Genomic DNA, 25,543 nt, shown 5'->3' with positions numbered 1-25,543 from the left:
TTTCCCTTGCTGCCAGCCTATTGCTTTAGAAATACTCTTCAGATATGCAGGGGCAGAATATGACTCAATTCCCCATGCTTTGTCATCCCATACATATGCAGAAAGATGAGATCAAACGTGGGTCCTGGTTCTCGACCTGTGGAGGGGAATCTAAAAGGACATCCAACTACAGCTGGCAATACATCCACAATGCCATTTGTGAAAGTCTTCAGGCAGCATGTAAAGCAAAGGTGCAGATGTTACGAGGAAAGGCATCAATAGCTACAAAGAAAAACGTTCCCTTGCATGTGGCAGAGTTAGACTCCCCCCACCGTCCCCCCCCCCCAAAAAAAAAAGCTGCGCAGAATTCTGTGAAGTTCTACAGTATACATAGGACTAGAGGACAGACCTAATGCAGCAGGTCTACTGGTCAACCTTAGTTACAGCCGTAATTGAACCAGTGTGGAAAAGGCTGCCTTGGTTTTTCCAGCCACAGTGCCACATTGAAATACACCACCACTTTGAACAAAAGTCAACAAACCACATGCCGGTTTTGGCACATGTTAAAGAAAACTGTTCTGTGTTAACAAAACCTTAAGATGGCATAACTTACACTCTCGTTCATTTGGTCAAATTGCTACCTGCTGCTGCTAAGTCACTTCAGTCGTGTCCGACTCTGTGCGACCCCATAGATGGCAGCCCACCAGGCTCCCCCATCCCTAAACTCAATTTATAAGCAGCATTTTGAAAAGGTGTTGAAAGACTAGAACGTTTTCTTTTTCTACTAGTCCTTGTGTTCTATTGAAAGAAAGCCTGTACTCATTTTTCTTTTAAGGCTTTATTGAAATGAGTTTAAATGTTTCCATGTGAGAACATAGTAAAGGCAATTGATGAAGGTTAATTTTATTTTGGATTGAAACTTTGGAAAACTGCCTCCTATTCCACTATTCTGCAATGTTCAGTGCTAAACATTTGTAAAATGTGCTGCAAAGTCAGGCTACTCTAACACAGAAATGGTATATATTCTCAAAATTCTCTAGCCACCCATCTTCCAGTCACAATGAAGTAGCATAAGATATATACTTGCTATTAACCACAATATGACCAAACAACATGATTCTAAGATAAGAAAGCTCAACACCCAAAATAACACTTCAATGCACTTTGCATCAAAAGCTAATTGCAAAGAGAAATATGCTGGCAAGAGTTGCAGTTTTAAGATGATGGTTCCCTTCTTCCAGAGACTTTATTATGAACTCCCGTGGTGCAATTCCAAGTTTCTAAGTGACCTGCAGAATAAAAAGATGATTATGGTATCAAACACATCAGTTTAAAATGGACATGAACATTAGCTTTCAAGCTATAGGAGTTAAGATCAAATATCAGATACCTAGTTACTGACAAAGATGAGCTAAAATAAAAGTGGGTGCAAAAGAATTTCCATGGAATTCTTCTCAGACATTTGGAAATTGACTTACATTTCTCAATTAAATATAATACATGATCCCACAGAGGGAAATTATTGGGTTAATAATACACTTTATAGTGTATTTCCTAAGAATAAAATTATTCCCTTAAATAACCACAGGATGGTTATTTGTGAATATTTTCTATTTTTTTTGCCCTTGTTCTTTGTCCTTATTTGTCTTTCACGCTTTTTCTACCTTTCCTAGGATATGGTGTTACTCATACCTATTTTAACTGATAAATGAGCTATTAGTACCAAGCAGTACAAAAGAAATTTTGGAAACTGTTTTCCAGAATACCTGGATTTAAAAAAAGATAATTCTTCTTTTCCCCTTATTTATTAAAGAAATTCAGTGACTGGAAATAAATAGAAAATTCTGAATAAGGCATTAATATCTTGCAGTTTAAAAGTGTTCATCAGCTAAAAGACATGATACAGTATCCATAAGGCATAAAAGAAAAGACTAAGACGCTTAAACATAAATGAAAGGTTTCTTCAAACAATAAACTAAAAAGGATGTTTCATACATTTGAAAACATTTTTAAAATTTGTTTATCTATTTATTCTGGCTGTGCTGGGTCTTCATTACTGTGTGAGGTTTTCTCTAGTGCCAGTGAGAGGAATCTACCCTGTAGTCGTGGTGTTCAGGCTTCTCATTGCAGTGGCTTCTCTTATTTTTAAGCACAGACTCTAGGACATGGGCTCAGCAGTTGTAGCTCTTGGGCTCTAGAGCACTGGCTCAGTATTTGTGGTCCATGGGCTTAGTTGCCCAGAAGTTGTGGCATCTTCCTGGACTAGGGATTGAACCCATATACCCTGTATTGACAGGTGGATTCTGAACCACTGCACCACCAGGGAAGTCCTTTCATTCATGTAATAAGCTATTTATTTTATTTACTTGTTGTTTCTAATCAGGTGTGCATGTGTTAATATGTACATTGATGTGTACATGTATGGCAAATATTAGAATTGAAAATTATTAACAGTTGTTACTTCTGAGGAGTAGGACAGGGGTGTGGGAAAGAGAGGATTCTTTTACTTTTCACTATGTAATTTGAAACTTTTACTGTAAGTACCACTATTTTAATTGAAAAATTAATTTGGAAAGTACATTACCCAAAAGTTGGAAAAGATGCCTGAAGTACACAAATATCAACAATAAAGCATGAAAAGCCCTCACAAATGTGGTTTTTGCTGCTTAGTTATCAAGAAGGGGCCATGTCGGAGGGATTCGTCTCAGGATCTGGCCTTACTGCAAGATGGACACTTATACTGTTGACATGCCTGGGTTTACAAGCATCAGTTAACCTATGGGAAAAGCTGGTCCCCAGAAACGAGCATCTCAATCAGTATGGGCAAGGCACAGTGATTTGAGCACACTCACCTAAGGACCATTCACTTACTGCTAATTCACTAATCAGCAATAACTACTAAATATCTACTGCCTTGAAAGCACTTTACATCCATGTGGGAAAAAATAAGGGAATAAAAGATCTGCTTCCATCAAGAAGCCAACAGTCTTCAATGGTTATGAAAGAAAACATACAGGGAACGAAATTATATTTTCAAAATAACACTCCAATGAATAATCTTGAGAGCTAGATCTTCCGGACATAGGGTGCATAGATGAGCCTCAGAGGGCAATGAACCACTGTTTCAGAGATCTATTTTTTCATGATTAAGCTTAAAGTCTTGATTACTAGTGTGCATGTGTGTGTGTGTGTGTGTGTGTGTGTGTGTGTGTGTGTGTGTTATTTCTGGAGTTGTTACTGTTTTCTTATTTTCTGTGTTCTGTTTTACTTCCTAAAGTTTGCTAGGGCTTCCTTTGTGGCTCAGACAGTAAAGAATGCGCCTGAAATGCCGGAGACCCAGGTTCAATCCCTGGGTTGGGAAGATCCCCTGTAGGAGGGCATGGCAACCCACTCCAGTATTCTTGCCTGGAGAATCACCATGGACAGAGGAGCCTGGCAGTCTACAGTCCATGGGGTCGGAAAGAGTTGGACACAACTGAGCAACTAAGCACGAAAATTTTGCTATTCCCAAACTCATATTTTTAAAATTATTACCTACTTCAAAAAGTAGATCTACTTCAAAAAGATCTTCAGTAACAAAGATATGGTTCTAGAAAAGCTATACCTTCAAGTCTCATTATTGTTATTTGTTGTTTAGTCGCTAAGTCACGTCCAACTCTTTCACAAACCAATGGATTGTAGTCTGCCAAGTTCCTCTGTCCATGGGATTTTCCAGGCAAGAATAAAGTCATTTCCTCCTCCAGGGGATCTTTCTGACCCAGGGATTGAACCTGCATTACAGGCAGATTCTTTGCCATCGAGCCACCAGGGAAGCCCAAATCTCATTATAGCAAATGTCTTTAAAGGAAATCTCAATATTTTGTAAATATTTCCTAATAACATGGTTGTTACGCTACGTGAATAACACATATTAAAGGCCTAATATTCCCTGGTGGCTCAGATGGTAAAGCGACTGTCTACAATGAGGGAGACCCTGGTTCGAGTCCTGGGTTGGGAAGATCCCCTGGAGAAGAAAATGGCAATCCACTCCAGTACTATTGCCTGGAAAATCCCATGGGCAGAGCCTGGTAAATACAGTCTATGGGGTCGCAAAGAGTCGGACACGACTGAGTGACTTCACTTTCATTCACTTTCAATATGACCAAAGATTTCAGGCAGTTCTTAAAGCTGTGACTTGCTATGATAAGATTATATTTCTAATCAGTCAATAGTTGGCCTCAGAAAACCTGAACAAATCCTGAGCCCTGTGTGACTCAGCCTAATGAGAGATTCACATTTAAAAATGCATAGTATAGCAACCAAGCTACATAAAAAGGAATTTCAATTTTCACTTGTGTTTCTTGAATGCTTAGTCACTCAGTCATGTCTGACTCTTTGCAACCCTTTGGACTGTAGCCCACAAGGCTCCTCTATCCATGAGATTTTTCAGGCAAGAACACTGGAGTGGGTTGTCACTTCTTCCTCCAGGGGATCATTCCCTGCTCAGGGATTGAACCCACATTTCCTGTGTCTCTTGGGTTGCAGGCGGATTCTTTACCTGCTGAGCCATTAGGGAAGCCCCTGTATTTCCTGAAGCAAGCCCAATTCAGAACCTAGTGATTCTGTTTTCAAAATTCCTCTTTCCCTTTCCTACATTACAACCTCAAGCTGACCCAGAGTCTCTCATTCAACAAAATCCTAAAATACCCCAGCTACCCCCTCCACCAAGCCTAAACTACTTTTCTGATTCTCTCCTTGCTTTTAATATATTGACCACCTTGGTCTCTCTGACTTTAAAATTTTCCTTTTCACTTTGTACATTATAATTGAGAACACAGTGTTGGAAAGTCAAAGACCCCTCCTTGCTTTCTCCTTCCCTTCCAGCCTTGTCCATCTCTGACCATTTTCTGAAGTCTGCAACATAAATGTCCAAGGAACCAGATAGGCAGGGCAGAAACAGCAGAGATACAAAGCAGGCAAAGATAAAATTCTTATTAGCAAGAAAGGGATCAAGAATAGGAACATTGGACACAGATATGAACACAGATTTTCTCCTCAACACTTTTACTTGAATCAACAGAATTCTAGTTGGTTAACTGTGGTTAGTATTTCTTAAATGATGAAAAGATAATAATGGTCAATATTTAGGAGTTAACTCGGTTTTAATTCCTTAAGACCCATCAGATCAGATCAGATCAGTCGCTCAGTCGTGTCCGACTCTTTGTGACCCCATGAATCGCAGCATGCCAGACCTCCCTGTCCACACCCATATCAGCGACCTTAAGAGGTAAGTACCATTGTTCTTCCCATTTTACAGAGAAGGAAACTTAAGGCCCAGACAAGTTAAGCAACTTGCCTGAAGTCACACAGCTGATAAATAATGGGCTTTAGTTTCAAAGCCAGAACATCTAACACCCGAAGGCTAGACTTTTAACTATAAGTACTCCCCAAACACCTGGTATCAGTTTGGTTCAATTTGCATGTTTAGACCTACTTTGTCCTTCGGCTGTGTGTCCAAAGATAAATTTTTTGATGATTTCCATTCCATGGCATTTGCTTTCCTTGTAGAACTGCTGGTGGCATTTTTGTTCATTGCTGCCCTTCTTAGCTTGACACCTAGGGATGCATGAGGTAGTCATATCTGTATTAAACTATTTTTTAAAATAAGTCCACCCTTGGTTTTAGATTCTTCCCTGCTAGAGTCCTCTGCTTCCACCAACAAAAGGTCTGAGAAATGACTTCCCTGATTTCAGAAGGGAAATCAAGTCATAAACATTCCTGATTCTTTTAAATTCCCCCAGACAGAAAGATGTTATTACCAGAACAACTTTGACCTCACTTTGTATGCGTATCTCTGAGTTTTACTTAAATTTCTCTAAATTACAGAAGTAAACAGGCTTACTCTGTTTGCTGGCATATTCTGCGGCTTTGGGTGCTGTTAACATGGCAAAAGGGTGCAAGGAGAGGCAGAAGGGTGGAGCTCGGGGAACCTGAAAGGAAAACAGACCTACTTTTAAAAGCTGCAGCCACTTTGTGCTGCAAGCAGCTGCTGGTTATAGCACTTGTCTCAAGACTTGGCCTGTCTCCCCAACCCATCTTCCTGACACATGACTAGCATTTGAGGATCACCTTTCGTGGGTCATGCGCCTTCCCGTGCTGCCTTTGGTGGCCATTCTTTGCCTAGAATGGTCTTTTCACAAAACTGTGCTTTTCAGGTGGCTCCCTTTACCTGGAATAGCCTTTTCTTCCTCTTTTGCCTCAAGGCACCTACTTTTCCTTTACGATGTGGCTCAAATATCACCTTTTCTGAGAAACTGGTCCAGTTGTCTCCCCAGCTTCCTGCTTCCTTGCTGGCACCCTCCTAACCCATCCTAAGGCCAAATTATGGACTCACTCATCTGTGAATGCAAAGCACATTAACACATAGAACACCCCCAGTGGTGACAGTTAATAACCCACTGTCCGTTGCACTGCATTGGAAACTCAAGGTTAGGACTGTCTCATCAGTCTTTCATTCACGCAATAAGTTTCTAGTGAGCACTACGGAAGGCAGGCCCTGTTTTAGGAAGCCATGGTTGGTAAGACAGACAAGATTCCAGCCTTTCTAGGGCTGAGTGAGGAGAAAAGAACAATAAACTATTAGATAACCAAGTTCATCATACACTGTGACAAATTGAATCAACTAAACAAGAGGTTGTGCTAACAAGTCATTGGGCAACCATCACTTCAGACAGAAAGGACAGAAAACATGGATTATACAATGAATATTCTCTTTATAGACGGAACGGTTTATAGTCTCCTCAGCTGGGCCCTTCTAGATTTGATCTCAGTCTTTTTTTTTTTTAATGTGGACCATTTTTGAAGTCCTTATTGAATTTTTTACAATATTGTTTCTGTTTTATGTTTTGGTTTCTTGGACACGAGGCTTGTGGGATCTTATCCCCCCAACCAAGGCTAGAACCTGAACCCCCTGCATTGGAAGGAGAAGATTACTAGGGAAGTTCCTGACCTCAGGCTTTTATTGAAATGGTAAATGTATTTATTGAGAGTTTGTGTCATATCCAGCCTTGTAAAGAATTAAATATAAGCATGAATGATGGCTTCTAATCTCAAGAAGCAAGAATACTGGAGTGGGTTGCCCTGTTGTCCTCCAGAGGATTTTCCCAACCCAGGGATTGAACCCAGGTCTCCTTCACTGCAGGCAGATTCTTTACCATCTGAGCACCAGGGAAGTCCATGAATATGGGAGTGGTAGCCTATCCCTTCTCCAGGGGATCTTCCCCACTGGGGAAGATCAAATCAAACTGGGGTCTCCTATATTACAGACAGGTTCTTTACCAGCTGAGTTGGCTCAGATGGTAAAGAAGCTGCCTGCAATGTGGGAGACCTGGGTTCTATCCCTGGTTCAAGAAGATCTCCTGGAGAAGGAAAAAGCAACCCACTCCAGTATTCTTGCCTGGATAGTCTCATGGACAGAGGAGTCTGGCAGGCTGCACTCCATGGGGTCATGAAGAGTCAGACACAACTGATCAACCAAACCATGCATGACACACAAAACCTCAAGAAGCATGTAATCTATTCTGAAAGATGACCGAGAACAAAGAAAGTAATTAAAAGGAGGCTTTGTATCTGTGTGGAGCAAAGATAGGTGTGATAACAGCCCTGCAGGATGATACACGCCTTGTGTAAGAAAGAAATCTGGCTTGCACAGCGTCTTGATGCATTTCGAATTCCTTGTTGTCCAGTGGTTAGAACTTGGCACTTTCATGCTGTGGCCTACATTCCAGAGAACTAAGATCCCACAAGCCCAGTGATGCAGCCAAAAAATAAAAAGACAGGCCTTTCATGCTTTAGTTTCCCTGTCCACTGGGGAAGAAAGAACCCGAGTATTTTAAAGGTCACTTCCAGTTCATATATCCTGTGACTCCTGATAATTGATAACTTATGCAAGCAGTTAATGTAGCTCTCTCTGTGGTTTATAAGAAAAATTATTTTACAAGTAGGTTAACATTGAAGTCCTAAACCTAGAGTTAGCTATATGCTCTTTTTTTTTTCCCTTCAAAGTTACTGATTGATACCTTCATTGTACTACTCAGCTAGGGAGTAACAGAGTTGGGACTGGACACCAGTCTGTTGGTCTCTGAAGAGCTTGCTTTGAATTTTGGATGCAAGTTTGAGTGGAGAGGAGTGATGGGTGCTCAGACACTGGGGTGTGGCTTCATGAAGAGAGGAGGAAAGAAGAGATTCTGACATTCTCTAGTTACCTGTCTGTCTTTTTCCTCTTTCTGTTCAGTGTTTCACTCTTTACCTCCTTTTCCTTTTCCCCTCTTTTTCTGTCAAATGGAACTGCAGAATATTTCTATTGCTTGCTTTATTTGTCAAAGGAAGGTTTATGCTCCTTTTCCTTCAGTTTGAAAATGCGTAGAATCTCTTACATTTATCTGAATCTAACTTCAGATCACTCCAGTATTCTTCATCCATGGAGAATATCATGGATGGAGGAGCCTGATGGGCTACAGTCCATGGGATCACAAAGAGCAGACACAACTGAGCGACTAACACCTTCACCACCTTCACTTTCAACTGCAAATAATCATCACATGCGAAGTTCTTAATTTTTTTTTCCTCCTATGGGTCTAAGTTTCTCAGCAGAAAAACGGCTCCCTGTCAGCAGAAAAATTCCCTCTCAGGAGTAGAACTAGAAGCTTGCATTGTATTAACAGAATTGAACAATTCTGGGTCCTTGATGGCTTTCTGTCACCAGGTGGCAGCAGATAGTCCTGAAAAAAAGCTATCAAGCCCACACAGTACCCATGTGGTGCATGGTAAATCACTTCGGCCATGTCTCACTCTATGTGACCCCATGGACTGCAGCCAGCCAGGCTCCTCTCTCCATGGGATTCTCCAGGCAAGAATACTGGAGTGAGTTGCCATGCCCTTCTCCAGGGGATCTTCCCAGCCCAGGGTTTGAACCTGTGTTTCTTTCATCTCCTGCATTGGCAGGAGGGTTCGTTACCACTAGCGCCATCTGGGAAGCCCCAAGTGGCCAGTGCTAGTGGCCAAAAACTCTACATAATCTGATTAGTGTTCAACAGGGCTTTAAGCTTTTGCTTGGGAAGGATTTTAGCTGTTGCTTAGGAGACACTGTATCTGGAGGAATCAAAGTTTATTCATACACATGCAGCCATTAAAGAAGGACCTTTATCAACTATTTTTTTTAAACTACCCCACCTTGTAGTTAAATCCAGTTTTTGTTTGTTTTATTTTTAAATATAAATTTATTTATTTAAATTGGAGGCTAATTACTTTACAATATTGTATTGGTTTTGCCATATATTGACATGAATCCATCACGGGTGTACATGTGTTCCCCATCCTGAACCCCCCTCCCACCTCCCTCCCTTTACCATCCCTCTGTGTCATCCCAGTGCACCAGCCCCGAGCACCCTGTATCATGCATCAAACCTGGACTGGTGATTCATTTCACATATGATAATATACTTGTTTCAATGCCATTCTCCCAAATCATCCCACCCTCGCCCTCTCCCACAGAGTCCAAAAGACTGTTCTACACAAATCCAATTTTTAAAAATTATGTTAAACTCTTAAGGACTGTTTTAAAGTCACTCTCACAATTTAATCTTTGAAATACTATGTTTTCATTAAGAGGGCCTGCTAACTCCTTGTTTAAGATGTAGAGGAAGGTACCTGGACAGAGCTGATGTGCAGCCTCAGGGGAAAGGCCTGAGCTGGCATCCTTGAGGCAGGGAGGACCTTGTGAGGTCCACACGGTAGAGGACCCTTAGACGCTTGTATCTGTGGCTGAAATCATATCATACCCTTTGTGATAATTTATCTAAAGTAGGCAAAGTTTATGTTTTAATAAGGGGCTTCCCTGGTGGCTCAGTGGTAAAGAATTCACTTGCCAGTGTAGGAAAGAAGGTTTGATCACTGGGTCAGGAAGATCCCCTAGAAAAGGAAATGGCAACCCACTCCAATCATCTTGCCTGGGAAATCCCATGGACAGAGGAGCCTGGAGGGCTACAGTGCACGGAGTCGCAGAGAGTCAGACACATGACTGAACAACAGCAACATGTTTTAATAATACAGTGGATGCTTGATGAGCTCTTTGATTTTTGAATGTTTAGGGACGTGGTCCTTAACTAGCTGTGACTTTTGCCTCTTAGGGGACACATGGCAACACTGAAAGATATTTTAGATCAAGGGGCAGGAATGGGAAGCTATTGGCATATAATGGGTATGAAACAAGAGGGAAGGGGACAGGGCACAACTTTTGAAAGAATGACATAGCCTGAGGACACAGCATAAACTGATTACAATCAAATGGGTCCAAGAGAGCAGACAAGTCAACTTCAACTAGACCTTGATCCTCAATCGGCAAGCTAAATAACACACCCAGGGGTGCCATGCAGTTCCAGTTCAGTTCAGTTCAGTCGCTCAGTCATGTCTGACTCTTTGTGGCCTCGTGGATTGCAGCACACCAGGCCTCCCTGTCCATCACCAACTCCTGGAGCTTACTCAAATTCATGTCCATTGAGTCAGTGATGCCATCCAGCATCTCATCCTCTGTTGTCCCGTTCTCCTCCTGCCTTCAATCATTCCCAGCATCAGGGTTTTTTCAAATGAGTCAGTTCTTCGCATCAGGCGGCCAAAGTATTGGAGTTTCAGCTTCAGCATCAGTTCTTCCAATGAATATTCAGGACTGATTTCCTTGAGGATTCACTGGTTTGATCTCCTTGCAGTCCAAGGGACTCTCAAGAGTCTTCTCCAACACCACAGTTCAAAAGCATCAATTCTTTGGTGCTCAGCTTTCTTCGTAGTTCAAGTCTCACATGACCACTGGAAAAACCAAAGCTTTGACTAGACAGACCTTTGTTGGCAAAGTAATGTCTCTGCTTTTTAATGTGTTGTCTAGGTTGGTCATGACTTTTCTTTCAAGGAGCAAGCGCCTTTTAATTTCATGGCTGCAGTCACCATCTGCAGTGATTTTGGAGCCCAAAAAATAAAGTCTCTCACTGTTTGCATTGTTTCCCCATCTATTTGCCATGAAGTGATGGGACCAGATACCATGATCTTAGTTTTCTGAATGTTGAGCTTTAAGCCAACTTTTTCACTCTCCTATTTCACTTTCATCAAGAGGCTCTTTAATTCTTCTTCACTTTCTGCCATAAGGGTGGTGTCATCTGCATATCTGAAGTTATTGATATTTCTCCCAGCAGTCTTGATTCCAGCTTGTGCTTCATCCAGTCCAGTGTTTATTATATACTCTGCATATAAGTTAAATAAGCAGGGTGACAATATACAGTCTTGACATACTCCTGTCCTGATTTGGAACCAGTCTGTTGTTCAATGTTCAGTTCTAGCTGTTGCTTTTTGACCTGAGTACAGATTTCTCAGGAGGCAGGTCAGGTGGTCTGGTATTCCCATCTCTTTAAGAATTTTCCAGTTTGTTGTGATCCACACAGTCAGAGGCTCTGGCATAGTCAATAAAGCAGAAGTAGATGTTTTTCTAGAACTCTCTTGCATTTCTGGTGATCCAGCGGATGTTGGCAATTTGATTTCTGGTTCCTCTGCCTTTTCTAAATCCAGCTTGAATGTCTGGAAGTTTATGGTTCATGTACTGTTGAAGCCTGGCTTGGAGAATTTTGAGCATTACTTTGCTAGCGTGTGAAATGAGTGCAATTGTGCGGTAGTTTGAACATTCTTTGGCATTGCCTTTCTTTGGGATTGGAAGGAAAACTGACTTTTTCCAGTCCTGTGGCCACTGTTGAGTTTTCCAAATTTGCTGGGATATTGAATGCAGTACTTTAACAGCATCATCTTTTAGGATTTAAAATAGCTCAACTGGAATTCCATCACCTCCACTAGCTTTGTTTGTAGTAATGCTTCCTAAGGCGCACTTGACTTCGCATTTCAGGATGTCTGGCTCTAGGTATGTGATCAGATCATCATGATTATATGCAGTTCCAAGGAACCATCAAAGGACTAAAAGGTGGGGAGTGGCCCAATTCCTGGAATTCTCCACTCTTCCTCAAAATAGAGTAATCCTACCACTCATTAGCTTATGAAATTACCAACTCATTAAAACTAACCACACCACATTTCAAGGCGGCTGTACTTACCCTCTGCGATGGCCCACATTCTGTCTGTGGAGTGTGTTTCTCTCTAAATAAATCTACTTCTTACCTATCACTTTGTCTCTCACTGGATTTTCTGAGATGAGACATCAAAAACCTGAGCTTCATTAGGTCCTGAAACCAGGTACTGTGGGTTTTGACTGGGTTCAAGTTCCACCCATATGGGTTAGAGTCCAAAACTAGGTTTTGGCCGGATTCTGGTCCCAGCCATGTGGGTTAGAGTCCCAAGCAGGGTTTTGGCTGGGTTCGAGTCCCAGCAGATGAGTTCAAGTCCCGATCTGAGGTAAACAGTTTCAGGTGGAAGCCAGAAATTCTGCTAAACAGCTCACAATGCACTAAACAGCCCCAACTCTACCCCCTACACACAAATTATCTGGTTCAAAATGTTGAGAAACCCTGATTTAGAGGAATACGGAGGGAATCAGATACACCCCCAACCCCCTGAGTACCAGAACCTTAACCATAGCTATTGTTTTGAGGTTACCAGATGCCAACCACTAAGGGCTTTACTGATGTAACTCACCTCATTTCCCATAGCAATCCCAGCTTCTGGCTCCTGCTTCTACAAATGAAATCGCGGCTGATAGAGTTTAGAGTTTAGGCTCCACACCCTGGAGCCTGACCCTCCAAATTTTGCCTATAAAAGCTTCTTCCCTGAAAACCATGGGGAGGTTGGGTCTTTAAGCATAAACTGCCCTGTTCTCCTTGCTCGGCCCTGTAATAAACCTATCTCTGCTCCAAACTCTGATGTTTTGGTTGTTTGACCTCACTTGGTATCAGGCACTTGAACTTGAGTTTGACAAAACCCCCTTTCTGAGGATAAGATTTATTTTCCTTCAGAGCTGATCATTATGTAGTCTATGTTGTCAACTACAAATTGGCACTTGCCAAGGGCGTTTGCCATCTGCCTCTGCGGAGATTGAACCCTGTGTTGCTGCAGCTGTTGAACTTCGACACACCCTGAAGAGAGTTCAAGGGTGGAGAGTGAAGCACTCTGTGCTTCAGAGAAACTGGTGGTACAGGTCTTTAGATAGATATTTTTAGGAACTGATTTCATGATTCCAATCCTGACATCTCTTCATATCTAGAAAAGCGCTAAATCTTTTCATGGAGACATCAGCTCCTCTTGACTAGCAGAAACCTTTTGTAAAGTAAACATTTGATTGCATTGAACTCCCCCTTCACTAAAATCTTATGTATTGACCTTCCCCCACTACCTCTTTGGCGCAGTCTCTCAGAGCTATCTGAGGTCCTGTCTCCTGGGCTGCAGTCCTCATTTGCCCTCAGTAAAACTTAACTCACAATTCTTACAGTGTGCATCTTTTTAGTGGACAAACAGAACTGGACATGGAGCAACTGACTGGTTCAAAATTGGGAAAGGAGTATGTCAAGGCTGTATATTGTCACCCTGCTTATTTAATATATATGCAGAGTTGCTGTTGTTTTTATTCAGTCACCCAGTAGTGTCTGACTCTTTGCGACCCCATAGACTGCAGCACTCAAGGCTTCCCTGTCCCTCACCATCTCCTGGAGTTTGCCCAAGTTCATGTCCATTGCACTAGTGATGCCATCCAGCAATGTCATCCTCTGATGCCCTCTTCTTCTGCTCTCAATCTTTCCCAGCATCGGGTCTTTTCCAATGAGTCAGCTGTTTGCATCAGATAACTAAAATACTGGAGCTTCAGCTTCAGCATCAGTCCTTCCAGTGAAATTCAGGATTGATTTCCTTTAGGATTGACTGGTTTGATCTCCTTGCAGTCCAAGGGACTCTCGGGAGTCTTCTCTAGCACCACAATTGGAAGGAATCAATTCTTTGTTGCTCTGCCTTCTTTACCATCCAGCTCTCACAACCATATGTGACCACTGGTAAGACCATAGCCTTGACTTTACAGACTTTTGTCAACAGAGTGATGTCTCTGCCTTTCAGCACACTGTCTAGGTTTGTCAAAGCTTTCCTGCCAAGAAGCAATTGTCTTCTGATTTCATGGCTGCAGTCACCAACCCGGTGATTTTAGAGCCCAAGAAGAGGAAATCTGTCACCACTTCCACCTTTTCCCCTTCTATTTGCCATGCAGTAATGGGGCCAGATGCCATGATCTTAGTTTTTTTAATATTTAGTTTTAAACTGGCTTTTTCACTCTTCTCCTTCACCCTCATCAAGAGGTTCTTTAGTTCCTCTTCACTTTCTGCATTAGAGTGGTATCATCCACATATCTGAGGTTGTTGATGTTTCTCCCACCTATCTTGATTCCAGCTTGTAATTCATCCAGCCTGACATGTTTGCAGAGTACATCATGCAAAATGCCAGGCTGAATGAACCACAAGCTGGAATCAAGATTGCTGGGAGAAATCAACAACCTCAGATATGCAGAGGGTACCACTTCAGCTTCCCTATATGTATATACATACATACATACATACATATATATATATATATACACATACACATATATTTATATTCTTTTTAGGTTCTTTTCTTATAGGTTACTACAAAATATTGAATATAGTTCCCTGTGCTATATAGTAGGTCCTTGTTAGTTATCTATTTTATATATATTAATGTGTATATTTTAATTCCAAACTCCTAATTTATCCTTCCCCACTCCCCTCCATTTTGGCCCCTTTAATGAATCTGGTTTATCCAAGCTACTTGAACACCCATGTTTGCAAACCTGCTTGATGGATAACCCTGCTAAGACTGGAGGGCTTCATGGTGTCTTTCCTTCCAGGATGTGATTTTCCATATATGTCCTCTGGCCACTTGAGTTGAAACCAAGCAACTAGATCTGCCTACTGCCTGCCTTTGTCCTCTGCTAGGCAAAGAAGATGAAGGGAAGAAAACACAATGTCTGAAACAGAGGGACTTGGGCTCAGATATTTATATGTATGTGTTGAAGGGGATGGTTTGAAAGGAAAGCCTAAAAGGGGGAAATCCTAGAAGTGAGAAATCTGCAGGAAAAAAATCAAACAGGATTAAAGCAGTGTGGTTTGCTTGACTCTCTAAGAAAACAAAAAAAGTAGTCTTTCTTCAAAAGCCAAGAAGAGCTTGGTGTCTGAGGAGCATTAGTCTTGGGGTGGCTTATACTTCAACCAAGGAAGCATGTCAGCTCCAATATGAGATATGAAATCTATGAGAAAGTGATTTTTTCAGACTCACCCACCCTTGTATCCCTGCACCTACGACTATAACAAATGAATGAATGAATGGAAGAGTTGAAACCAGAGAAATCAGAGAGGGGGTGCTGATTTCCTCCATAATCCAGGGAATTTGAGTCTCAAGACCAGGCCAGCTTACATATGGACTAAGGTGAGAGGACCACTGGATTCAGTTATGATACTTCTGAGTAAATGCTGGAGTCCTAAGGTGGCCCTGGTAGACTCCTGACTTTATATGACCCCACCGTTTGCAGGATGGTCTGCAGGTAAGACAGCAAGGCAGGCAGTGTTCCTGTGGCCACAGCCCTGCCCCTGCCCTGGCCTCCCTTCCAAACCCTGGTGGGGACAAGGGAAGTGACAGTGGGAGCAGAAGGCCTTGTGTGGGTTCTCCTGGCTTCCCTCCCTGACTTCCTCCCACTCCACACTGCTGCCCAACTCTACCCACCCCATCTGCCCTTTCTTCTTCTCTTTTCTAGAGGTTATCCAAAGGCAAAGGGATCATCAGTTCACCTCTAAATAGAAGCCCATTATTTCAAATGTTTAGTAAATGTTTATATATTCATAAATAGCAAAACCTGAACTAATAGTAAAGATAATTCAGAATACTCTGGGCTATTTGTTTTCTATTTTTCAAGATTAGTATATGGAAACCCAAAGAGAGGAAGGGACACAGTCAGAATTCAACCTGGACTCCCTGATCTTTAGTACTTCAACTGGACTGAATTCCAAGCAGTCTTGTGGAAAGGAGAAATGTGGCAGCAGTACACTAGATAATTTCTCATGAGAATGAACATTGCAGATCTTGTCCTGGTTCTAGAAGTTATGGTACATCATACAAGAGGAGCACTTGGATTTATCAGACCCATATTATGAAAAGTGTAAGTGAGAACTTTTGTTAATGCAGAACAGAGACAGCATCTAGACTTTAAGGTGCTCAAGTGGCTGCCTCTATTTATGAATTAATAAAGTGCATTTGCTATTATGAGTATAGTCCTCTATGTAGTGAAAGCATCTTAGATTTATTACTCAATAAGGTATAATTACATTTGGTTTTATATATTTTGATATGAAGCTGTCATTTCATGCCTGAAAATACAATATTATCAATTTATAAAATAAAGAAATCCTCTCTAAAATTCCGTTATGTTGATAGTCTCAGGTCATCCTTACCTTGGCAGCACCAGAACTGGAAGAAGAGCCAGCCCCATAAATTTTAAAGACTTCCTCAATTGGGATACTGTTCTGTTAAACAATAAAATAATAACAAAAATATATTATCATATCATGACTTTTCTTTTATTGTAAAATAAGATTATTACAGCTCCTGCACATTCAGTACCATGCCTGGAGAGCATGGGCACCAGATAAATAACTTTAAAATAAATGGATAAGTCAGAGTATCCTAACATCAGTTGTTTATGTGTTATTTTTTCCCTTAAATCCCTTAAAAAAATATATTTTTTTACAATATAATATAGAAGTCAGTCTTTTTATTAACCTTTAAAAATGAAAATTTTAATTTCAATAAATTTTAAATATTTAGAAACATTGGTTGAAAAATAAAATAAGTATTCTTTAATATAAAATGCACATTATAGATGCAAAATCTTCATAGATGCAAATAATGTTCTTTTCCTTACCATTAAGATTCCAGCATAAGATGATAAAATCATTGCTTCTCGTTCTCTGTGGTTTGGATATATGGGTCTACCCCGAAATGACATTTTCCTAAGGGGGAATATGAATAAGAATGGAGGGTTTATTCTTGTTCTTTTTAACAAGAATTTTTGACAAGGTTGTGATGATAATCATAAGTAATAAATAATAGCCAATGGCTGCTTGCTATGCATTTATTCACAAAACTGGTATGCTTAATCCATCATCGGCAAAGTATACACTTTGATTTTTGAATCTTCCAACAGTGATGAATTTACCCTCATCTACCCATGTTTCCACAGGTATCAAACCCCAGAGGAGTGGCCACTATGGTGGACAATTGTGGTTTTACCAACCCATATCCTTTCCTGTTCTTGTGGCAATTGCTTGGGGGTAACTGCCTTCCCCCTGTGTAAGCCTATAAAGCTTCCCCCTGTATAAGCTTCTAGGGGCGTGATGACACCCCTAGATTCCAAGGATGGAAAACACGCTGTGGACTAATTTAGCCGGCATGTTCTCTCCCTCACTCCACCCCCAGATAAGTCAGAGCAAACAGTGCCATTGAGACACAGTTCTGTGCTTTTTAAAGATCCATTCTCCCCTGGCCTGACTGTTGTGATAAAGTAGGCTAAAACTAGAAATAGTGTCCACTCAGAGGAAATAGCCAAGAGGTAGATCCTGATGACCTGGTTTGAGTTTTGAATTAAGCCATGCCTGATGCCACTCTACCCGTGGACTTTGCAGATACAGAGGCAATAAATCTCTCCTCCTTTTCTTTTTTCTTTTTTCCTGCTTAAGTCCATTCACATTGGATTTTCTGCTTATTGCAACTAAATACTAACTGATCCAACCATTTAGCCCCAGGTGTGTATGCTAAAGCAACAGAGCAGAAAAAAACAACTGGCCTCTTGAACAAGGGATTCAATCCTGACGTCATCAGTTTCATGTTCTTTCTAGCTGAATGAGTCTGCCTGGCACATACAGGTGTGGTTAGTTGCTCAGTCATGTCCAACTTTCCATGACCCCATGGACCATAGCCTGTCAGGCTCCTCTATCCAGGCATTTCCAAACAAGAATAATGGAGTGGGTGTCATTTCCACCTCCAAGGGATCTTCCTGACCCAGGGATCAAACCCACGTCTCGTATGCCACCTGTATTGGCAGGCTGGTTCTTTACCACTATCGCCACCTGGAAAGCCCCACATTTGGGAGAAAATGCCAATAATCCTGGCAAGCATTAAAACAGTGGTGATTCAAACTGCTTAGCTCAGGTACACATCTGGTTAAATGCTTAAGAAGTAATGTTTGATGGTCCTTGGGAAAAGATTGCAGCTTTACCCAAAAAACTGATCATTTTTTTAAAAATCAAGGCATGTACACAATAAAGCACAGTTATATTTCTAAGACAAAACATCTTACGCAAGAAAGATCTGTTTCTGACAGAAACCAATTCACAGGGATGCTAAATATGTAAGCATGGATAAGACTTCCTCAAACTGACGACTGTGAGATTTTTTCAGGTTTCTAGCTGGAGACATGGAGAAGGAAATGGCAACCCACTCCAGTGTTCTTGCCTGGAGAATCCCAGGGACGGGGGAGCCTGGTGGGCTGCCTCTGTGGTCGCGCAGAGTTGAACATGGCTGAAGTGACTTAGCAGCAGCAGCTGGAGACAAATACTCCATAGTATTTTCAAATCAGAGTGCCTTGTGATAAATTTCCTCTGTCATTACTCGTTGTTTAAAAAAAAAAAAAAAACAGGAAAAAGGAGTATTCAACTTACACTTTCTCCCACTCCAGCCAAGTTAAGTCTTCTGAGTGATCCAGCCATTGCAAAGCAACATTGATGGCCAAGTCATAGTGTGCCTGGAAGCAGGGAGCACAGAGAACAAAGGAACAGGCTGAGACATTGATTGAAGCTCACCCTGGCAATGACAATGGCACTGCTAAGCCTGTTCTAATCTTTTGTCTTGTCCGCAACAGTGAGGATCACCAGCTGTGTCCTGTAACCTGATGCTCAGATAGAAATAACTAGTGTTCTTCCCGCATTACATTTAACCCCCCACTAGACAAATGTGTGTGTGTGTTGGGTGGGTGGGTGGAGGTGCCAGAAATGATTGATGGATTCATGAAATACTAAATTGGGAATCAGGGAATCTGGGTTCAAATCTAGGTTACTGCTAACAACTCATGGTACTATATCCTTGGGTGAGCAATTGCTGTTCTCAGGGCCTCAACTTCCTTGAATTATAAAATAGAAAAAGGGGAAGATAGAGAAAGAGGGACATAGAGAACAATTTCTAATTTGGTGTAACGTCAGAAACGTGCTCCCAGGGTCACAGAGGAGGTGTGTCCACCTGATGAGTTGGGAGAATCCCTAGAGACTCAGAAAAGAGGCTTCGGCAGAGCTGGGCTTGAAGGATGAAGAGAATTTCCATAGGTGAAGGACCTCCTAGGCAGAGGGTCCAGTGGACGCAAGGAACTGGAGGTAGACCTGGGTAAGTGACTTGCCTTCTGTGTGCTAAAAAGCTAAGGACCAAGTCAGTGTTCATTCTTATCATATTGACCACCTTTTCCTGGTCATTTCTAAGTGTATTCACCATTTATCTGCCAAATCATTCCTTCTCAGTTTGACGAAGAAAGGTCAGTTTTGTTTCTGTGTTTGTAGATGAATTCCAAGGTTCTAGGTAATCTTAACATTCTCTAAAAGGTGTAACAATATAATCATTTCTTTCAGGGACTGAACCAAGCTGAAAAGAGAAAGAAAGAAAAAGAAAAGGAAGGAAGGAAGGAGGGAGGAAGGGAAGGAAGGGAGAAAAAAAAGAAAGGCAATAATCACTTGTTGAAACCTAATTGGAAGATTGATGCCTGGATAGGTAGAGCTGTCATCACCTGTTTGCTCATTAGAAAGGCATATCTCCAGCCTCACCCCAGACCTCCTGAATCAAAACGGTCTTGTAATAAGACCTCATTAAAGTTTGACCAGCACTTGTCTAATCGATTTAATTTCTCTATTTAATACATGCATAGAGAAGTAGTTTAGAACATGAAACCTTCCTTAACTGCTCATTCAGTACCAGGGAAATCAGACAGGGATGGGCGAGAGGAGGGGGAGACACGTGGTCCTGCCTCCTCATTAGTGCAAGAACAGTAAATGGGTAGCATAAAAAGGCTGAGGGCTTACTAATCTCTTTTGAATTAGATCTCTTCACAGCTTCTTTAATTCATGTGAAGTAAATTTGATTACATAGCATGAATCTGAGTTTCAACAGGTATAATAACAGGAATTTAGGATTATTCAATTACTTGGTTTTCTCCATGAATGGTAAAAAATTATGACATTTGAGAACTATACAATAGTAGTTTAATCTCATCAAAAGGCGTTTAAGATCATGGCTGTCATACTTTTAATTGTATACTCATTTTGCTTTTTTTATCTTTTCTCTCATAAAAGTAAATAAATAGCGAAAGTCTCATGACTTTTTACTTTCTCATTCTTCTTGCTTTCAGTTTAATGAGTTGAAAAGACCACCTGGACAATCCTATGATAACAGATGAGAAAGAGGAAATTCTGGGGGAAGGGGATCAAGATTAGCCTCATTTACGATGGACATTAGATCCTGTTCCTCCCTGTAACACACATATGACACAGATGTGATTTGCAGCAGTATGCCTTTCTTTACCATATCATCTAGAAAGGTGAGTTGCCTTCTTCCTTTTGGGTCAAACTCATTCTCCCGAAGTCTGATGCCAATATAATCTCCCCTTAAAAACAAGAGAGCAGGATTGAACTAGCAGGAATGACACAGAAGTGCGGTCTGCCAAAGATTCCTCCCCAATTCTTCCCTCCTCCACCAAATACAAGAGAAGTCACCGATGGCTCTGGTAGCTGAATCAATATTCATTTTGATTTAAACAGCCATTCTGCAACCCTGCAGATTTAAAGTGTCCAACCATAATGAACAAATAAAACTCACATAGAACTGAATTTCTAGGAAAGCAGGGAGTATGATAAACCCTCAATAGGCAGAACAGATGTTACAAAACCGAAAGGATCGAGACCCCCCTCTTTGAAGATTCCCCTGCTGCCCTTGCTAAATTCAGGCAGAATGTCTAAAGTTGATAACTTCCAGATATATGATATGCCATACAGATATATTAGTTAGCTTGAAGGCTTTTTCCCCCCGTTAGAATGCAAATACCGTTAGGAGGGTTAGACATAAAAACGTATTAGTGATTCCACTTTAGTGTATACTTATCAGGTCCTTCCCTAATGGACTTTTAATAAGGGGAGAGTAGAATAAGGGCCCTGGGAGGTGAATAGAAAGGGGTACTACCCTAGGAAAGTTGGGAGGAGAGACTGGACGTAGGAAAAAAGACTCTGGGGTTTCCAATGTCAATCTCACAGTGTTACATAAGTAGAGTTCTGTTGGTCAAGGTCTTTACCAAACACTTTGGGCAAGTTCCTATGCTGGAGATAAATTTGCTTTTGGATTCTAAAGCTGTTTTGTGTCATTAAGCTATTCTAGACTAATAAAAATTATTGAAGTTTTGCTTTGTAATTTCAAGACACTTTATTTAAAGTAGCCAGGCTATAGTTTTTCCAGTAGTCATGTATGGATGTGAGAGTTGGACTGTGAAGAAAGCTGAGTGCTGAAGAATTGATGCTTTTGAACTGTGGTGTTGGAGAAGACTCTTGAGAGTCCCTTGGACTGCAAGGAGATCCAACCAGTCCATTCGGAAGGAGATCAGCCCTGGGATTTCTTTGGAAGGAATGATGCTAAAGCTGAAACTCCAGTACTTTGGCCACCTCCTGCGAAGAGTGGACTCATTGGAAAAGACTCTGATGCTGGGAGGGATTGCGGGCAGGAGGAGAAGGGGACAACAGAGGATGAGATGGCTGGATGGCATCACTGACTTGATGGACGTGAGTCTGAGTGAACTCCGGGAGTTGGTGATGGACAGGGAGGCCTGGCGTGCTGCGATTCATGGGGTCACAAAGAGTCGGACACGACTGAGCGACTGATCTGATCTGATCTGACTATACGCTGAGGAAGGCTTTCTTATCTCTTCTTGCTATTCTTTGGAACTCTGCATTCAGATGCTTATATCTTTCCTTTTCTCCTTTGCTTTTCACTTCTCTTCTTTTCACAGCTATTTGTAAGGCCTCCCCAGACAGCCATTTTGCTTTTTTGCATTTCTTTTCCATGGGGATGGTCTTGATCCTTGTCTCCTGTACAATGTCACGAACCTCAGTCCATAGTTCATCAGGCACTCTATCTATCAGTTCTAGTCCCTTAAATCTATTTCTCACTTCCACTCTATAATCATAAGGGATTTGTTTTAGGTCATACCTGAATTGTCTAGTGGTTTTCCCTACTTTCTTCAATTTCAGTCTGAATTTGACAATAAGGAGCTCATGATCTGAGCCACAGTCAGCTCCTGGTCTTGTTTTTGCTGACTGTATAGAGTTTCTCCATCTTTGGCTGCAAAGAATATAATCAGTCTGATTTAGGTGTTGACCATCTGGTGATGTCCATGTGCAGAGTCTTCTCTTGTGTTGTTGGAAGAGGGTGTTTGCTATGACCAGTGTGTTCTCTTTGCAAAACTCTATTAGCCTTTGCCCTGCTTCATTCCGTATTCCAAGGCCAAATTTGCCTGTTACTCACGGTGTTTCTTGACTTCCTACTTTTGCATTCCAGTTCCCTATAATGAAAAGGGCATCTTTTTTGGGTGTTAGTTCTAAAAGGTCTTGTAGGTCTTCATAGAACCATTCAACTTCAGCTTCTTCAGCATTACTGGTTGGGGCATAGACTTGGATTACTGTTATATTGAATGGTTTGCCTTGGAAATGAACAGAGATCATTCTGCCGTTTTTGAGATTGCATCGAAGTACTGCATTTCAGACTCTTTTGTTGACCATGATGGCTACTCCATTTCTTCTAAGGGATTCCTGCCCGCAGTAGTAGATATAATGGTCATCGGAGTTAAATTCACCCATTCCAGTCCATTTTAGTTTGCTGATTCCTAGAATGTCAATGTTCACTCTTGCCATCCCCTGTTTGACCACTTCCAATTTGCCTTGATTCATGGACCTGACATTCCAGGTTCCTATGCAATATTGCTCTTTATAGCATCAGACCTTGCTTCTATCACCAGTCACATCCACAACTGGGTATTGTTTTTGCTTTGGCTCCATCCCTTCATTCTTTCTGGAGTTATTTCTCCACTGATCTCCAGTAGCATATACACACACACATATATATATGTATATGTATATTTATAAGTTTATATTTATATTAGTTCTGAAATTCTAGTTCTTTGGATGAGATATGTAGAGGAATTGGCATTCCTAATTATGGTTTGTTCTTTATTATGTTGACCTCCAAACACATGCATGTAAAATGTGTGAATTCATATTGCAGCATTTCTTAAGCACTTGTTAAAAGATAATTATCTTAGTGGGCAGAGAAAATATATTTAATGGGGACTATAGTGATGTTTTTAATGAGTGTATTATTATTATGCCTATAATATTGAAATAGAACCATAATAACCTTTTTTCCCCTTTTTATATGGTCTTTGATTTTCACCAACCTCTTAACAAAGTATCAAGTAAACGAAAAGCTACCACAGGAGAAAAAAATTTCCATGGGAAAACTTAATGTTTTCTTTATGTGTTTAAAATGAAGTTTGGATGGCAAAAAATAGAGATAAATTATTTAACCGATAAGATTCACAATAGAAGAAGCAGAAGCTGCAATGTAAATGCTGCACCCTTGGGTACATTTTTCCAGGAATCTCACTCATATCTGTTACTAGTCGAACCCTTTCAAAGGCATACCCTGCTCAGCACGGACTGGAGCTCTCAGCTCAGATCCTAGGCTCTAGAGTAGGGATGTCTCAGTTGTGCACGCTGCTGGCAGAAACATCCTCTCTAGAGATTCAGCATCCTGCTTTGGACCACATGTGAGGCCCTCGGGACAGGAGATAGAGGCCAGATCATCTGGCTGTCTCCTACACCACAGGAACAAATTCTTCCCTAGGCTTTTAACCCCTCTGCCAATATCCAGACCATCTATGACATACAACCCACCAAATGCTCAGTGCAATAAATGTAAGCTATTTTCCATCAGACTTACAGGAGCTTTTTCATTTCCTTCTTTAGGAGCCTTCTTTCCATGATTAAAGGCTTATCCAGCTAAGCAGGTAACTGCAGCTACACTGCACCTTTATCCTTTGGAAAGACCCAGCGTCTCTGAGCCTTCAAGCTACAGCAGCAAATCAGAGAGAATTTGAATAAAGGATGCTATCACTCCTAATACCAGTCATGGAGTCCTAGGCTTTGGAAGGGATCTGAGAGCAGGCCTCTTATCCAGCAGGTTTCCAGGTCAGAAAGCTGCCTGCCAGCCAGTGCACTGTGCCTTGAATTTATCTGACACTTCTTATTCCTTGCAAATTTTTTGTCAATATTCATCATTTACTTATTCTTGCAATAAACTCACAAGTAAAACAGACACGGCTCATATAATCGTGGATGAGACTATATAGACAGAAGCATCCAAACACAGATGGTTTGTGATCTGAATGTGTTTGAGTTCTGTGTGCATTCAACATAGTGACTCTCTGTGAATCCACCTGGTTCATGGCTTGTGATGGCATTTTCTATAGAACCTATGTACAACTTTCAATGGCCAGCAGGTCCTTGTAGAAACATGTGGTGATGACAAAGGTGAGGCCATATCTTCAATTCTCACCCCCGCTTTGAACCAGAAATTGAGCCTAGGTGATGGAGTAAAATGGGGCCTGATGTCACAAAAAAGAGTTAGTTTTTTACAAATTATCACCATTGAATGGGGTGCCCAGAGATAGGTATATAAATAGGATATCAACTTTATCTGCAGTGTTTTATTTCTTTAAAAAAAATCTAAAGCAAATTGTGATGGTTAATTTTATGTGTCAACTTGGCTGGGCCACTCTGTCCATATTTGTGGTCAAACATTATTTTTATTTATTTATTTTTTGCACAGGTGGTTTCTGAAGGAGATTAACATTTAAATTAGTAGACTTTAAGTAAAGCAGATGACTCTCCATTATGTGGGCGAGTCATCCAGTCAGCTGAAGACCTTAAAAGAACAAAGGCCGATCTTCCTGAGCAAGAAGGAATTCTGCCAGCAGACCACCTTCAGACTTGAACTGCAGCTCCTCGTTGAGTCTCCATCCTGACTGCTGACCCCATCAGACTTTGGGACTGGTCAAGCCACCACGATCACATGAGCCAGTTCAATAAACTAATTCTCTCCCTATATTGTTTCTGTTTCTCTGGAGAACCCTGGCTAATACACATCTAAGAAAATTGTTAACATTTGTTGACTCTGGAATTATAGGCCTATGGATAGTCATTATATTACCTTCTCTACTTTTGAAATTTTGCACATGTTTTTAAATCACTAATCCAAAATGGCTGGGGAAAAAAAGCTTTAAACACTTCTAAAATGGTAGCATATAAACATTAAGCTTTATCCGATTAAGCTCTCCAACAATAATTGGATGCCACTGATTTAAATAAATTCTTCACCTGTGCTTAGTCACTCAGTTGTGTCTGACTCTTTGCAACCC

General features: G+C 41.1%; 1 protein-coding gene and 1 long non-coding RNA gene across 6 annotated transcripts; one reads left to right on the top strand and one right to left on the bottom strand.

The window, feature by feature from the left end:
• Window positions 1-801: 801 nt before the first annotated feature.
• C2H2orf80 (chromosome 2 C2orf80 homolog) lies at window positions 802-24,307 on the bottom strand. Of its 4 annotated transcripts, XM_086343178.1 has the most exons (8): window positions 24,067-24,307; window positions 20,608-20,689; window positions 18,708-18,790; window positions 16,913-17,000; window positions 16,443-16,514; window positions 5,861-5,948; window positions 5,453-5,574; window positions 802-1,268 (listed from the first exon to the last, which is right to left on the bottom strand). In XM_086343178.1, the coding sequence occupies exons 1-8, from the start codon at window positions 24,105-24,107 to the stop codon at window positions 1,260-1,262; spliced, it is 585 nt and encodes a 194-aa protein (XP_086199304.1). In that variant the 5' UTR covers window positions 24,108-24,307; the 3' UTR covers window positions 802-1,259. The 4 variants fall into 4 exon arrangements, with proteins under 4 accessions (XP_086199304.1, XP_086199310.1, XP_086199321.1 ...); XM_086343184.1 differs by lacking the exons at window positions 20,608-20,689; window positions 24,067-24,307 and adding an exon at window positions 19,817-19,839; XM_086343195.1 differs by lacking the exons at window positions 20,608-20,689; window positions 24,067-24,307 and adding an exon at window positions 19,525-19,753.
• On the top strand, window positions 19,317-25,227 carry LOC147377939 (uncharacterized). 2 transcript variants are annotated; one of them, XR_015143005.1, is made up of 4 exons: window positions 19,317-19,422; window positions 20,435-20,623; window positions 24,093-24,314; window positions 24,955-25,227. It is a non-coding gene; the product is annotated as an uncharacterized LOC147377939 (long non-coding RNA). The 2 variants fall into 2 exon arrangements; XR_015143007.1 differs by having other exon boundaries at window positions 24,093-24,133; window positions 24,955-25,094.
• Window positions 25,228-25,543: the final 316 nt, after the last annotated feature.

This window comes from Bos grunniens, chromosome 2, assembly GCF_055505025.1.
Source record: "Bos grunniens cultivar Pamir isolate PY7600 chromosome 2, Bosgru_T2T1.0, whole genome shotgun sequence".
Taxonomy (NCBI): Eukaryota; Metazoa; Chordata; class Mammalia; order Artiodactyla; family Bovidae; genus Bos; species Bos grunniens.
This window is presented reverse-complemented; position numbering and strand designations above follow the sequence as displayed.

Bases quoted from the DNA above. Each gene is read 5' to 3' on its own strand.
- C2H2orf80 (XM_086343178.1), bottom strand. From the start codon at position 24,107: ATGGAAAGAAGGCTCCTAAAGAAGGAAATGAAAAAGCTCCT. The intron at 5,949-16,442 runs GTAAGGATGACC...TTTTCCTTTCAG, and splicing joins CCAGTTCTGGTGCTGCCAAG to GTTCCCCGAGCTCCACCCTT. The intron at 5,575-5,860 runs GTAAGCCTGTTT...ATGCATCCCTAG, and splicing joins AGAATATGCCAGCAAACAGA to GTGTCAAGCTAAGAAGGGCA.